This window comes from Papio anubis, chromosome 6, assembly GCF_008728515.1.
Source record: "Papio anubis isolate 15944 chromosome 6, Panubis1.0, whole genome shotgun sequence".
Taxonomy (NCBI): domain Eukaryota; kingdom Metazoa; phylum Chordata; class Mammalia; order Primates; family Cercopithecidae; genus Papio; species Papio anubis.
Window position 1 is genome coordinate 147,899 of NC_044981.1, and position 15,520 is coordinate 163,418.

Consider the following 15,520-nt stretch of genomic DNA (forward strand, 5'->3'; position numbering starts at 1 on the left):
CCTGACAGGTTCAAGGAACACACAGCAGACCCGCATGTCTGTAACTCGCTCGGCAAGAAGATAAAATGAGGTCAGCAGGAGTGAGCCAGGGCACATCAGACTGATGCATGTACTCATTCAGCAAATATTTATTAAGCACCTACTATGTTCAGGACATTGTTGAGGATACATACATTAAAAAGAAAAAATACCGGCTCAAGGATTCTGTCCCCGGAGAGAAACTTAGAATTTACGAACGTTGATAGAATGCCCAGAACAATTCTGCTACAGGTTAGAAATTGATCCGTTCCAGCCAGAAGCACGATGCAGACATTCAGGGGCACACATCGTCCAAGGCCGTGGGGTCTGCGGTCAGAGATCCAGCCATCTGCTCCCCCAGCGTAGGGAGCTCAGGCCTCCCGGGGGTGAGTCACGTAGCCCACCTCTCCCCACCCGCGAGCCTTCTCGGTCTCGGTGCACCGGGCAGGGCCGCAGGAAATCCCCCGGCCTAAATCTGTCGCCCTCAGAAAACCCAGGCAGGGGAGCCCCCAGAGACCAGGCCTCTGATTAGCACCTGATTCACGGAGGCAGCCAAGGCAGGGTAGCGACTGCTGGTAACCGGCCCCCGGAGTCGCCCCGGGGGAAAAGGCCAAGGGGCTCTGGGCACCCCCGACCTTGGAGCGGGCTCGAGCCCAGCGCGGCCGCCGGGTCAGGGCAGCGCCTGCGCGTCCGCCAGGCCCCGCCCCCGGTCTCGGGCGCCCCGCGGGCGGCTCGGGCCGCGCACGCGCCGTGGGCTTGGGGCCGCCCGAGAGCCCGAGCCCGAGCCTCCCCCGCCCGGCGGCCGCGAGCCGGGGTCCGCGAAGGCGGAGCGGGAGCCCGACTACAAGTCCCAGGGTGCGGGCGGGCGGACCGAGGAGGGACGCTGGGCCTGCCCGGTGCGCACGGGGCGGGGACCGGCCAGGCGGGACCACTGCCCGGCACAGGCTCCGGGGCCCCTGCGCTGCTCCCGCCGGGAAGTTCCAGGCCGCGGACGGAAAGCCCAGCCTTCCGCGCCGGCCTCGGGAGCGCGCCGGGTGGCCCGGCCGGTCCCCGCCGCCGACTTGTGGACACTGCGCGCGCTCAGTCCCGCCCGCGCCTCCTCCCCGCCCGCCGCCGCCGCTCCTCCCCGTAGCATGCCATAGTGAGCCGCGAGCACACGGCCAGGGGCGCTAGGGTTCGCCTTCAGCCACCATGGGGAATGGGATGAACAAGGTAACGTCTCCCCGCGTTCGCGCTGGGTGTGCTCCGCGCTGCAGCCTCCTCTGCGGCGGGTGCCGGCGCCCCCGTCCTGGCTGCCCGGCGACTGGAGCCCGGGGCGCCCCTGCCCGCGGGGGGACGGGCGCGGAGGGAGGGGCGGCGCGCCGGGGCGGCGACTGCGGATCGGGGTTCGGAGGGTGCCCGCCCCCGCCCTCCCGGCTTCCGGGTGGGCAGCCCGGGCCGCCGCCTTCGCAGCCGGTGCGTGTCTGAGGCTGGAGCGCGCCGCGCGCTTGGAGAGCCTGGACACGTTCCGCCGGGAGATCAGCTGAATGGATGTGGTTTCTTTTTTCCCCTCCTCTTCGCTCCCGAACTGCGCCCTGGAAGCGTCACCCCCACACATCGTTAGTGAACGGGCGCCCGCTGTCATTTCCTCTTTCCCCTCAGAGTCTGCGGCCGCCCGTGGGCGCAGATAGTTTTTCTGTGGACAGAGAAGTTAGCGGAGTCCTCAGCCCTGAGCTGTTTCTAGATGAGTGGGAAGCGGAGGAAGGTTCGGAGCGCGTTAGCTTGTGTGACGCTGCGGCGAGGGCAGCCTGTGGCTGGGGGCTGGCCCCACGGGGCCTTCTGGAAAGTGCGCTGCTCCCTTTGTCCCGTCAGTGTCTGGGCCGCACCTCCCTTCCCAGCCCGTGGGATCCCTTTCCCGTCCACGGACGCTGCCAGATGCCAGCTCCGGCGGCCGGGAGTTGCCGGGGTGTGTGCGTGTGAACCACAAGGTTCAGGATTTTGTTCCTTGGTGCTGGGCTGGTTTCAAGGAAGGAGTCACCAGACTTTACAGAGCCCGCAACACAGACAGTAGCTTTTTGCAGGTCTTTGAATGGTCCTGGATTGGATGAGTCGTCTTTCTGCTTCACTTTTTCTTTGCGCCCCGCCCACCGCAGCTCTACACGCTGTCGGCTTCCACACTGCGTGGGGATGGCAGTGCGGCTGTGTTTTCTTCCGTGTCCCTCAACACGGGGTCGGCAGTGGTTTGGGAGTTTGGGCTGGAGTGTTGCAAATGCGGATTCCCGGCAGGGAAGGGGAGGTGCAGTGGGGAGTCAGTCCAGGGAAAACCGAACTTTTCCCGTGCCCATGTCATGTTTATTGTGTCCTGGTTACTCCGTTTGTGAAAGAACTATTGTGTGTTTGGGGCCTGCATACCAATACTGAGGTATTTTGGTAAACAGAATTGTATTCACTTTTTTTTTTTTTTTTTTTTTTTTTGGCGAGTGATCAAGTTTGGAAACAGACTCTCTCTCTCGGCTAAATACTTGTATTATATTCCCATGAGCACTGGAATCCATCGCACCACGAGCCTTCTGCGTTTTAAATTAAAACAACAATAAAGATGGTCATCGTAAGTTTGTGGGCTCCGTTTGCCTTGCCATTGATGACGGCGGTATCTCAGCTTTCCTTTGGTTATTTCTACAGTTTTTCCCACTTGAGCTGTTCACTCTCCACCGTTTTCAGCATTAAATTTATAGTATTTGTGTAATACAATTCAAAAAATATGTTTAGGAATACAGATGGTTGCCTAAGGGATCAACGTTATTTTCATGCTTTTCAACAAAAGCAGTAATATTCATACACTTTTTACCTTTCAAAATGGGTAATAAATTGCTTGACTTTTAGTATCTTGTGAATAGAGACTCACAGTGTATAAATGAAGAAATATATGTATAGAGAGATTTAGAGACTTCTCTGCTTCAACGCTTGTTTATTATGTACATACTATGAGCCAGGTGTTGTGCTAGTGGGTGGGGAGGCAGGAAAAGGGAGTGCGGTGGTAAATGACCCAAAAATCCTTCACAGAACCTTCAGTATAGATCAACGCTTGTCCAGCACTAATATGATGCGAGCCATGTATATAACTTAAAATGTTCCAGGAGCCACATTAAAAAATAAACTGGTGAAATTAATTTTAATAATATATTTTATCTTACAATATATTAAAACTATTGTTTCAACATGTAACGAATATATAAAATTATTCGTGGAAGTTTTCATGTTTTTTGCTATGTCTTTGTGAAAGGAAAAATCTCAGGATCCCCAGATCACTTATATATTCAAAGCATAGCATGTATTTTATACCTAAATCACGTCTCATTTTGGACTAGCCACATTTGAAGTACTCAGTAGTCACTGTGGCTGGTGGCTGCTGTGTTGCACAACACAGGGTGTGTATGTGTGTGGGAGTGAGAGAGAGAGAGAGAGAGAACACAAGGTGGGGAGGAGTAGAGGCTCCAGAGGATAACATAGGCAATTTCAGAAAAGTGGGGAAAGCAGAAGATGGGATGAAAGTGACCTAGAAGGGGCGTTCAGCCCAGGCAAGGAATTCTGCTGCAGTAAACATGTTTACGTGAGATCAGGAGGAACTACCCCAAATCACAAGGTTAGTTCGTGGCAAAGTAGATTGCTGGAGGCCAGTGAGTTAAGAGCCTTAACCAGAACTTTTCCACATATTACCGTGTGACTTGGAATGAGGCTTCGTATTTTTCCCATCTGTAAAAAAAAAAGAATGTTGATTTGCAGAATCAGTGGAAGGTGCTACCCCTAGAAATCCTTTTCTAAGAACATTTATAAATATGTGCAATGCCTCAGGAACCTAACGTAACTTGGAATGTGTGTGCCCTGAGGTTACTGGGACAAGATTTCTTTCCAATCTCATACGCATTGGTCATTTTTGGCAAAAGAACATTTCTGGTCTAAACAGTGCAGGCTCCATTCTGACTGCTTTGGGAGAGCAGTTTCTATTATTTCACATCCCCATGATGGCTCTTCTTGTCAGTACATTCCGGTCTCCTGTATGGCAAAATACTGTGCCAATTCCCATTAGGTATACACAGCAGATTATCAGAAGATGGAAGGGAAAAAGGCTTTTGTATTCTAGAAAGTTAAAGATGAGGAAATGAAGGCAGGACCGGGTGCGGTGGCTCGTGCCTGTAATCACAGCACTTTGGGAGGCTGAGGCAGGTGGACTGCTTGAGTCCAGGAGTTTAAGACCAGCCTGGGCAACACGGCGAAACCCTGTTTCTATCGAAAATACAAACAAGCAAACAAACAAAATCAGCTGAGTGTGTGATGGCTTGCATCTGTAGTCGCAGCTGCTTGGGAGGCTGAGGTGGGAGAATCACCTGAGCCCGGGAAGTCTAGGCTGGAGCGAGTCGTGATTGTACCACAGCACCCCAGCCCTGAGCAGCAGAGGGAGACCCTGTTTCAAAAAAAAAAAAAAAAGCAACACCATTGTGAACCATTTGTTTTTTTAACACTTTATAAAATCTCAGCCTCACAATAGCCCTATAAGGTCAAACGACCTTATATTTGCCCAGATTGGGGAATGGAGATTTGGAGAGGTTAGGTAAGATAAGGTCCAGTGCTAGGCAGGGCGGAACTGGGTTTGGACCCCAGTCTCTACTGATTTTGAGGATAGGAAAAGTCTGTCCTTTGAGCTGGGTGCCAATTCATCCCAAGTCAGTTTTAAAATTCCTAAAAAGTAATTTGAAAAGCTCCTCATAGCTTTGATTACTTGTCAAATAGCCAAAATCACCTCTCTTCCTTCATGTTTGACATTGATAAGGAAGGGGGTAAAAGGCAGCAAAACTAAAACTATTTTTTTATTGTTTCTGTTTGTTTGTGTGTGCAGTTCCTAGGTAGATGCCCCACGCTGGCCAAAATTATAATCGCCAGTGAGTTTATGGTGTGTTTTGAGTACGTTACCACGTAGAGTAAGCCACAACGCCATGAAGCAGGTCCTGTTATTTCCGTGCCTGTTTTCTCGATGTACACAGAGGTTAGGGAACTGCCAGGGTCACCCAGCTGGTGGGTAGCAGAGCCGGGACTCGAAGCCACAGTGGCTCAGCCACAATGCAGAGTGCCTCTAAGATACTCGTCTGCTGAGATGTTCGTCTAGTAAATGTCTCTGGTAAGATTAGGGTTAAAGTGAGCAGGGTGTTGCATGCAAATGTCGTGTTCCTGTGGAGCCTTTGAAAACTCCTAGTTGACTCAAAGTTCTCTCGAGTCTGAACCCTCAAATCTTTTGGGGGAGAGCCTGTAAACAAAACTCCTGTCCTCACTGTCTACTTATTAGTCTTCAGTACTACAATACCCCATTAAAAACAAAACAGCGACTAGTCTGTAGCCAAACATTATGTCAGAGAAGGCTGCCCGAAATGCTTCTCATGTGCCAGCAGTCTTTATCTTGATCAGCCTCAAAGTGGGCTGCCATCCTGTACTTCTCCCTGCCTGGCGGGATATGAGCTGACCATCCTGGTTGGCATCTTGCCCTCGACTGCCTGGTAGGGAATGGCTCAGCCATCCTGTTCTTCTCGGGAAGCCTCTCATGGTGCTGGGATGGCTGCCTTCACTTCAGTGGTGTGCGTCCTCTGTTAGCACCCTGCCGGGTGGGAATGGCTGCCATCCTGTACTTCTCCCTGCCTGGCGGGCATGGCTACCAAAAAGTACTTCTCCCTGACCTGGGGAACCTCCGCCTCTCTGCTGCTTCATGGCTGGTGGGAATGGCTTGAACAAGTCACTTAGATGTTTCTCAGCGTCAGGATTGTTTTCCTTCCTGGATTCGTAGATGTGTAGAACTGAAAGACCTTAGGAGGTTAGCTAATCCAATCTCCTCCTCCCTGGCTCTGAAATGAGGGTAATGATACCTTCCCCAGTTACTACTTGAGTTACTGGGAGAAGCAAATGGGAATTTATTAGAACACAGTTTTCCAAACTGTAAAGTTCAAATACAGTCTGTTTTGAGTATTCTTGGATGTGACTGACACTTGTTTGAGGATGGCTTTTGCCCTGTTAGGAAGATGAGGGAGTGTAGTTGGGAAAGGATTATAATTCAAGGGGAATATGTTCCCTCTAGGCACAGACCGGTGTTCCTCAACGGCTGCTCCTGTAGACATTTCAAGATAATTACTTGTGCGACTGCCCTGTGGATTATGAGAGGTTTAGCAACATCTCAGATCTTCACCCAATAGTTGCCAGTAGCACCTCCTCCCCACCTGTGACAACCAAAAATGTCCCTGACGTTGGCAGATATCCCCGGGGAGTGAAATCATCCCCAGTCGAGAACCACTATCGAGAGTTCTTCCTCTCAGAATTTCCTGAGGCCTGTGTGGTCTGGAACTGGAGAGTTAGCAAAAGGTGGAATAGGGCTACAGGGTTGAGAAGCTGTATTTTCATATGGGAAGGGACTGGAAGGTCAGGCACTTTTGTGCTGCTAAATTCATGTGTTTCCACCTGGCGGCAGGTGACTTGGTTGCCTGCGTAGTCCAGTCATCCATCCATTCACCTGTTCATGGTATTATTATTGAACACCTGCTATTGTCAAGGCACTGTGTTAGATCCTGTAGTGGGTTGTTAGTATGAAAGACACGAAGACCCCGCCATGCAGATTAGTCCCAGGCAGCTTGGAGAGAAGCCTCCTGCAGGAAGTGAACACTCAGCCGCTGCTGCAGGACTGACAGACAGATGGCCACGTGCTGGTGGGCTCTACACCACCCCCCAAGGGCTCTCTTTTCTCAATTTAATATTACATTTTTGTTTCATGTTGAAGAGCAGATGTTAAAGGCAGTGTTCTAAGGGCCCAGGAGAATATTCTCATATTCTTCCCTTTTTATATGCAAACTGGTTAAGTCCATGGCCAAATGGCATTTAAAAAGTCTGTGTGACATTTAACCCTTCAAGGAATCCACCAGAGTTTTTCCCCTTCATCCCTGGCTTTGAAACCCAGAAAGTCCTTTCTGACATAGAAAGAATTAAGATTCCACCGCCACCCCACCCCACACACGGCCTTCTGCGGCTGCTTGCTCAGGAATTTACTTCTCAACATCAGTTTGGGTGGGGTTCTTAGATTCCATGCATCCTGAAGGACTAAAAGAAATGTTTAAAAAATAAACTCAAAATATTTCCTGCCTTAGAAGCAGTATTCTTTTGTGCTTAAGCGCATTTTTGTGGCTGAGGATTTGTGTTTTTGCATTTCTGTGAAGCTGGAGTTAGCACAGTGTAACACGTGGGTGTGAAGCTATCCATCAAGAGGAACCATCAAGCATGGAGAATCTTTAGGATGATTTCAGAGCATTTCTGCAGAAGGGTTCTGCCTGTATTATCTATGCCTAGACAGTCTTGTAACAGAAAACAGGAATCTTTGACCTGCAGAAGGCCAGAGACCATCTTCCTCTGTGGCCTGTGCTGTTTCATCACCGTTTGTTCACTGACTTCCTCTCAGTGTGTTCGACTCTGGGCAGGTTTTAGGGACACATTAGGAGACAAGACAGATGCAGCCCCTGCTGCAAGATCAATCCGAAAGTCAGGAAATGAATAAAGCCATTTAGCCACTGATAACTGTGGTGAAGAAAATAAAACAAGGCGATATGAGAGAGAGAGTGCCGGGGAGTTCGGTGGTCAGGAGAGACCTCCCTGGAAATGGTCATCTTGTGGGAGGCCGCTCAGGACCAGCGTCCCCAGCGCAGGGAAAGGACAGTTTCAGAGGCCCGAAGAGGATTAGCATCAATTCTGTGCTTTTTACTTTAGCGTAGTGGGACATTCCCGAGTTGTGTTTACAAACTCTTTTTTCCGACTTGGCCTGGCTTTCTACCAGGTGGTCATGATTTCATTTTCTCTCTGTGTTTCTTGCTTCTGGCTTGAGCTCAGCTCCTGTATGGGCTGACTGGTCAGCCGGGTTGTACCAGATGAACACCTTGTTTTTCCCAGGTCTCCTCTGCTGGAAAGTTACTCGATTTTATTTCGTGTTCTCTCTCTCTGTACGCAGGGATTACCAGCAACAAAAATATCGTGAAAGTAGATGGGTCAAAATTTTTGTGATTTCCAGGTTGAAAGCCCACATCAGGGTCCGTGGTGGTAAGCAACAGCATCCAAATGTGGTTACCTTGGGTGGAACAGAGCAGAGCAGACAGCCTGGTGGCTGGAGAGCCAGAGTCGGGGCAACCTTGGCGGGAGCAGATGCTTAAACTGGTCACTGAGAGCATTTCTGGGGCTACTGCAAGATGCTGATGCTGCAGCCAGTGGACTCTGAAGGTGCCAACAGCCCTGCTGCCTCTGTTGCCAAAGAGGACACTCCAGGCTGTCCCTGCCGTCGGCGAGCAGACTTGTCACACACGGGGCACACCCATGTAACAGCGAAGGCTCATGTGAGCAGGTGTCCGGCTTTGGCAGCTTCTGTACTAAGAGCCAGGCTCTGCTTCCCACCCAGACTCCCTGGGCCCAGGATATCCCCAAACCTAGGAAAGGGTTTCAGAGACTGGAAAACCAATAAAATAAATGGCCATTACAGGGTTTGTGATTTTCGAGCATACCCAGGGGATAAAGGACCCCACACAGTGGGAACTTCTCTGCTTAGAATGATTATTTGGGGCAAAGAAAGTGCTATTGCAAGGTGGGACCAGTAAGGGGTATTGGGAGAGTGGGGGTGACCTGGCTCGGCTGGACGTGAGAAGGAAGTTAGGGGAACCCTTCAGAGATACGTTGGAGCCAACGTGCGAAAGCCATGCTGAATATGTATTGAATGTTTGGCCTTGATTTTTTAAGTAAAAGGGTTGTCACTGAACATTTTGAGGTAGAAAATCACCCAGGAAGAATATGGCTTTAGAAAATTAATTTGATAGGACAGAGGAGTGAGTTCAGTGTTTACTACTGTAACCCCCGTGGGAACTGAGGCTCTGGGCAAGGCCGAGGAGGGATACCGTGAGGAGGGGAGCGGAGAATTGAGAGAGGTGCCACAGCGGTGGGAGCCCCAGGTTTTCCATGCGGGGTGACTGGGAGAAGGTGGCATCATCGGGGCAGGAGGACTCAACACGGGGGTGGGAAAAGAGTGGTTTGCTCGAGATGGTTCTGCAGCAAGCCAGGCTCCAGATGGTGAATTTAGGAGTCAGAACATCACGGTTCTACAACATTAGAATGTGGAGATGGTCTACTCTCATGCCCTCATTTAATTTTAAAGATAATATAAAATTTATTAGTTTGTGTTTAGTAGAGAAGACAGTAGATGTACAAAGAAAAAAAGCAAAGATGGGCCGTAATCTGTTTTCCAAATAATCCCTCTTGATTTAAAACAAACAAACAAACAAAACAACAACAAAAAAAACCACCATAAATTGGCATAGTGCATGCACAGGACTAGTGCGTCAGATGGTGTAGGCAAGCTCAGAGAGAAATGCAGAAGCCCCCCTCCGGGAGCCCGCCGTCGCCGTCACCGAGGTGCGCGTGGTGACGAAGGGAGTGTGCTGCGCACAGCTCTACCTTTCCTGTTTTTCATACCATTTTCAAGATGTATTAAGTTAAAATGCATGAGATTGTCTTCCTCACGGTCCCACACATCTTAGGCATCTTAGTAGTATTTCATTTCATGGCACCTAACTCGGAGTCTGGATAGCGGCCAGTGGGCACAGTGTCCGCTGTGCAGGGCCATCTCCTTGCACTGGCCCCTGCCTTCTCTCCACCTCTCTCCCACTCCTCCCCAGTAGAGACAGGACCCTTTCTCCAGGCTGACTGTTCTGTCCCCTACCTGTCTGCCCGCTCCTCTTGGGCTGCAGTTCCCCTGAGTGCCACTGTCCCCAGGAAGCCCTCTGTGACCCCAGAGTGGTCAGCTCACCTCCACTTTCCCTACATGAGCTGCTCCGTGAGGGCAGGACCCTGTCTCTCAGTCACACCAGTACCCCGAGTGTGCAGCGTTGTGCCCGAGGAACTTTATCCACGGCAGTATGTTCTCTGACTTTGGGCAGATAAACATGCTTATGGTCTGGAAACATTTTGATCTAGAAAATCACCCAGTGATTATAACTGTAGAGATATGGAGCCATTTGCAGTCACTGCTGTAAAAGAAAAGTGTTTCTGACACTTGCTTAAGCCAGCAAGGAAGACTCCATTCAAGACTATTGCAACAGGGGAGGACTCGACTCCAGTGTGGCAGGGACGAGGGTGGATGGAAAGCGGAGGGCAGGGTGAGGGAGTGGGTGGAACGCCACTCAGGGGAACTGGATTAGATGTCGGGGTGGAGGAAGGGACGCTTGGTGGGGTCTTAGGGGATACACTCAGCAGGTCTCTGCTCGCCAAGGACCGGGCCTTCTTGAGAAAAGGACTCAGGAACCTGGCTAAAGTTTGGTCAAGGAGGGGTCATTGCATTGCCAGCCAAAAGAGCCACGTGGCAATGATGCTCTTTAGTATCTACTGCCACATCCTGAAAAAGACAGGAGAGACCCTTGGGAATGAGAGACTACACACAGCAAAGCTCTGTGCAGCCAAGCATCGCCGGAGAACGTCAGCGGGATCCACATCCAGGGCGAACTTGCATTGTTCCTGTGTTTCAAAATAGGATTGATAAAGTATAGACTCCACCCTTCCTCCCAGGAGAATCCTAAAGACTAATTATGCTTCCAGAAAGACTTGTCAGGTGTTTCAGCTCCCGGGCAGTGGGTGCTGGCGTTGTCCTCTGAGACGTCACCTCACATGCTCCTGGTTACGGGGCTAACCCGACCTGCCTCCATCGGTGACTTCAGTCACGGACATAACTGAGCTCCGTCCCATGGGGCACTCTCCAGGCTAATTTCGCATCCTTACCACTCTGGGTATTGAGTCAGCCAGGGTGACCGCACAGCCCTGTGCCCGGGGCACTGCTGGTGTTTGCCTGTTTTCCTGAACTAATGATTAGCAGAGCCTGTTTTCATTCTTGGACCGTCCCAGTTTGGTTGATACATTACGTGGCCCCTTGGCTCGTTGTCCCTCTGCAGAGAGACTAACTCTGGGCCTAGCACTGCTGCCCTGATGTGAGCCACGATAGGTCCCCTGCAATGGCTAGACATGAGCCATCCGTTTTTAGCAAGGCAGCCGGTGGTCAGGAAGATTCTTGAAGAAATCAGCAAACATGAAGAACCGTACTACAGGCTCTTTCGACTTTCTCAGTGGGAGTGAAGGAAGACAGGGGAGCTGCGGGGATGGGAGTGGCAGACAGGAGGGTGAGGCTGGGACATCCGGGGATCTGCGGTGAAGTGTCACCAAAACCGCTGGGTGTATGTGCTTGGAAATCATGGTGAGTGATACAGTGAGCACATTTTAATGAATGGTACCGTGTCCTTATTTAAATTTCAGAGTGTCCATGCAAAGTGCTGGCAAGACAAGAATTTGCTTCCGATTTCGCAAATCATGGGTGTGAAAGAAACCACCCCCAGTTCTCATTGCTGATCTGCTAAATCATTCCGTATGGGGGCTGGAGGTGGAGAGGAGGGCTGGCCCAGAAATCGTGTTTTTAACAGAGTCTGGAGTTCTGATGGGGAGTTTGGTTTGAGAACCACTGCCTTGGACATTTTGCAACAAAGATGTGTTTTTATTAACTTGCATATATTTGCAGGTTGGATCATGTATTTAATTATTTAACAACCCCTTGTTGACTGTCATCCTGGCCTGGGGCTCGGGAGGCAGCAGTGAGCGACGCGATTCGTTTGCTGCCCAAGGAGTTTTCCCAACAGACAGATGGGTCTTCACCTGGTCATGCCCTCGCAACAGCATCGCCACCCAGGGGACACGGAGGGCTACCAGCACTGAGTCGGGGGCCGAGTCGGGGGCCAACCCTGGACTCAGGGCTCAGGACAGGCCAAGGGTGAGGTGGGCGGCAGCGTAACCGCCTGCAGCGGGCACCGTGTGTGCAATGGCCTCGTGCAGCAGAGCTGCGGGGCTGCGGGGCCGCCAGGGCTGCGGGGCCAGGGTGGGCAGGCGGGGCAGGGGACTTGGGCCCTCAGAATGCCCACCAGCACTGCAGGGCTGCAAATGAGGATGACGGGGTCAAAGCTGGGCCCTCAACCCAGCAAGGCGATGGGCACCACGTGCAGCCTTCCACAGGCCGCTGGGGGTGCTGGGTCGCCCGCGTGTCTGTCAGGGAGGGGCTGTACTGGGGAAGCGCCTGGGCTTTGCAGGGATCCTGCTGCTGGGTGAGGCCCCTTCTGCAGCGCCATCCACTTAGAGTCTGCCAGGCTCACGTCTGTGTCTGTCTTCCTCCTAGATCCTGCCCGGCCTGTACATCGGCAACTTCAAAGGTGAGTTCTTGCTTCTTTGTTGTTGTGGTAAAATACACAGAACATAAGATGTGTCTTCTTGACCATTTTAAAGTGTGTAGGTCAGTGGCTTTAAGTAATTTGCATTGCTGTGCAGCCGTCACCAACATCCTTCTGCAGCACATTTCCCGTTCCAAACTGAAACTGCGTCCCTGTTAAACACTAACTCCCCATTCCGCTCCTCCCAGCCCCGGGCAGCCACCCTTCTGCTTTCTGCCTCTCAGAATCTGACGACTCTCAGAGCCTCCTCCTAGTGGAATCACACAGTGTTTGTGCTTTTGAGATGGGCTTATTTTACTGAGTACAGTGTCACAGTTCATCCATGTCACAGCAAGTGTCAGAATGGCCTTCCTTCTTAAAGCCGAATAGTATTCCATGGTGTGCAGAGGCCTCATTTTGCTTCCATTTATTTGTTCGTGGACATTTGGGCTGTTTCCACCAAAAGTGAGTTCACTTTCTAAAAGATCAGCTTTAGACTTCTCATGGGTGAGACTGACAGGCAAAGTGTAGGCTCAGGCTACGGTCTGTTCTGGGAGTGGCCACCACGTGCACCCAAGCCCCTTGCTGGGTGCACCCCAACCCCTTGCCCGTCCCCTGATGGAGTGGGGTGAGGCTGTGAGGCTCCAGCTCTGCCTCAGGTGCTCCTTTTAACTCTCCACACCCGTTGGGACATTATCATCAAAAGATGGTGGACAACAGGCACATTCAGCAATCACGTGACTGACTTATAACCTTTGACCACTTTCATTTTTTAGTTACTGTTGAGAAATTTTCAGAAGCCTGTTCTTTTTAAGTCACCCGGGAAACAAGAGTGACAATTTCATTTCTGGCAGATTCTCCTCGTCTGCTGCTGCTGCTCTTCTCACACATTTCCTGCCCCTTGTTCGGTACTAATTGATTCGCTGTCGGCTACTGACTCAGCTCTAGAGCTCGGTGGTCCCTGGGCCTATCGGCTTCCAGGGAGGGGCCAAGTCCGCCTGCCAGGTGACATTCAGAGTTTGTGTAAGTGAATCACTGAGATGAGGTGGGAGGATAGAGATGAGGGGCCCTTAATAGGCTGGGAGGGGCTTGGGAAGCTTGCAGACAAGGCCCCACCGTGTTAGGTTGGACAGAGCCGGACCGTGTCGTCGGCAGCCCCTGCTCCTCCCTTCCCGCACAAGCCGGAACTTGGCCACTCTTGTCGGCTTTCTGGATGCTGCTGAAATTTTCGAGTTCAGATTCAAACTGATTGTGCAAATAATCTTTATTATTTCTCTGCACTCTGTATGATGTTTATTTCCACACACCTCCCGCCCCATCTCCCTCCAGCTCACTCATTGGCCTCCAGGAGAGTTAAGCACAGAGCTGACAGCTGCTGATTGTACAGCATGTTAAAAATAGTACTGGGCTTGCTAAATTAGTAAGCGTTGTGGTTCTGAAAAAGCAGCAAACCCGTTGTGGGGGGCAGGCCGGGGGACATTAATGAAGCGAATGTCAGAGTTATTTAGTGAGGTATTAACTGTTTTCATGGGGAAAGGGAGTGTCTTTGAGAACAGAGTTTAGGATAAGTTCTTAGAAGTAGAATTGCTGGATGAAAGGTTTGAAATTGAACATTTTAATAAATATGAACCAAATTCAATACTTCTGACAATAGTATGTGAGAGTTTCAGCCTTAATCATGAAAGGTTACCTTTTCTGGAAGGATGGCTTTAGGAAAATATTTAAAATTCTTTTCATACTACACGCTACACCTGTTTTCTAAATATTCCGTGACATAGGACTCCTTCCAGCTTCCTGGGTCTCGTGCTTTGTGGTTTAGTCTCTGAGAGTGCTGTGGACAGCCCACCTCCTCTCCTTGTTCTTCGGGTCGATGCTGTGTTACTACCTTGAGTTATTCTGATGTTGGCATGAGGTTGTGTTTTATTCACTCATTAGCCAAACGTTTATTAAATGCTTTCCAGGTACAAGGCTTGTCTGAAAGAAAGGAAGGAGAGTGCAGTGAATTGGCAATAGGGCTGGAAGGAGAGGAAGTATTTTCCCCCGTTGTGCTGTGAATTCACTTGTTCATTGCACAAGCTTGTTGGGAGCACACAGTGTGCTGGGAGTTGGATGTGGACCAGCGTCCCTGTCCTCAGGCTGTCAAGAGTCCAACAGCAGGTGCAGAACAGGCAGGGGCCAGTGTGTGTCCTCAGACGAGTTACACACCTGGGGGTGTGGACTGGGAAGATGGCGTCTGCCTCACAGGGCTGTCGCGGGGCTGACCCAGACGATGGGCGATGCCCTCGGTGGCTCAGTGCCCAATACCTGGTGCCCTGAGAAATAAACACCCACACACTCACTGCTACTGCCATGGGGCCCGATAGATGCCAGGTCTGCAGTAGGCAGCTGGGTGGCATTAGCTGGCAAGGGTGGAAACCTGTGTGGAATGTGGCCTCTTTTTTCCTGGGCGGTGAATCCAGCTGTCATCTGTGCTCTCGCCTGGCATCTCATATAGTCATTTATCTTGCTCTTTTAAAATCACAAGTAATACGTTCCTCTTGTAACACAAGAACCAGGAAAGTGGAAAGGAACGTGGACAGTCACTCCCTTCTTCTGTCCCTTCTCCTTCCTCCCCTCCCTTCTCTTCCCCTTCCCATTTCCTCTCTTCCCTCCCCACTTCCCTCCTTTTTCTCTCCCTCCCTTCCTTCCTCTCCTCTTCCCTCCTTCCTTTCAGTGGGATCCCTCACATGTCACTCTGCAACCCTTAAAAAAAAAAAAAAAAAGCTTTGTAATGAATCAACAAATGGTTTTGCAGCACCTGGTGACTATTCCTCCTGGAGAAGACCCACAAACAAACCCAGCTCTGAGCCCGGCCTTTGGGTCTTCGACGCTTTGGTGAGAGCGTCTCTGTTGGGGCTGCCCACACGCCAGGAGGGAAGCCAGAGAGAGCAGCCCCTCCCTGGGCCAGAGGGTGGGTCCGTGGCTTCCTTCCAACTGGGCACCAGCAACAGTGGATGTCAGCTGACACGGGAAGCCCTCGTTTGAAGATGTCCACAGATTCTAGAAAAGAGGGAACGCTCTTCGGCACGGTGTGTTTGCCGGTGGTGTGCGTTGAGACCATGTTCGCAGTCTAGAGCTTGTGTTCTGTGTCTGCCAGGGAGACACACAGCCCTGGTGGGTACCCAGTTGTTTGGACAAGGCCAGCCTGGTCAGAGGTAGTCTGCTGTCAGCTCACTGAGACAAGATAA

At 51.1% G+C, this 15,520-nt stretch overlaps 1 protein-coding gene across 3 annotated transcripts in view; it reads left to right on the plus strand.

Annotated features, from left to right (window-relative positions):
• Nucleotides 1-758: 758 nt before the first annotated feature.
• DUSP22 (dual specificity phosphatase 22) overlaps nucleotides 759-15,520 on the plus strand; it is a 56,083-nt gene continuing 41,321 nt past the window's right edge. Inside the window, exons 1-2 of one of the 3 annotated variants that reach the window (XM_003896940.4) lie at nucleotides 759-1,230; nucleotides 12,263-12,296. In XM_003896940.4, coding sequence (XP_003896989.1) covers nucleotides 1,210-1,230; nucleotides 12,263-12,296 — 55 coding nt within the window. In that variant the 5' untranslated portion in view covers nucleotides 759-1,209. The remainder of the gene's footprint in view (nucleotides 1,231-12,262; nucleotides 12,297-15,520) is intronic. The other 2 variants (XR_004184155.1, XR_004184156.1) reach the window with 2 other exon arrangements.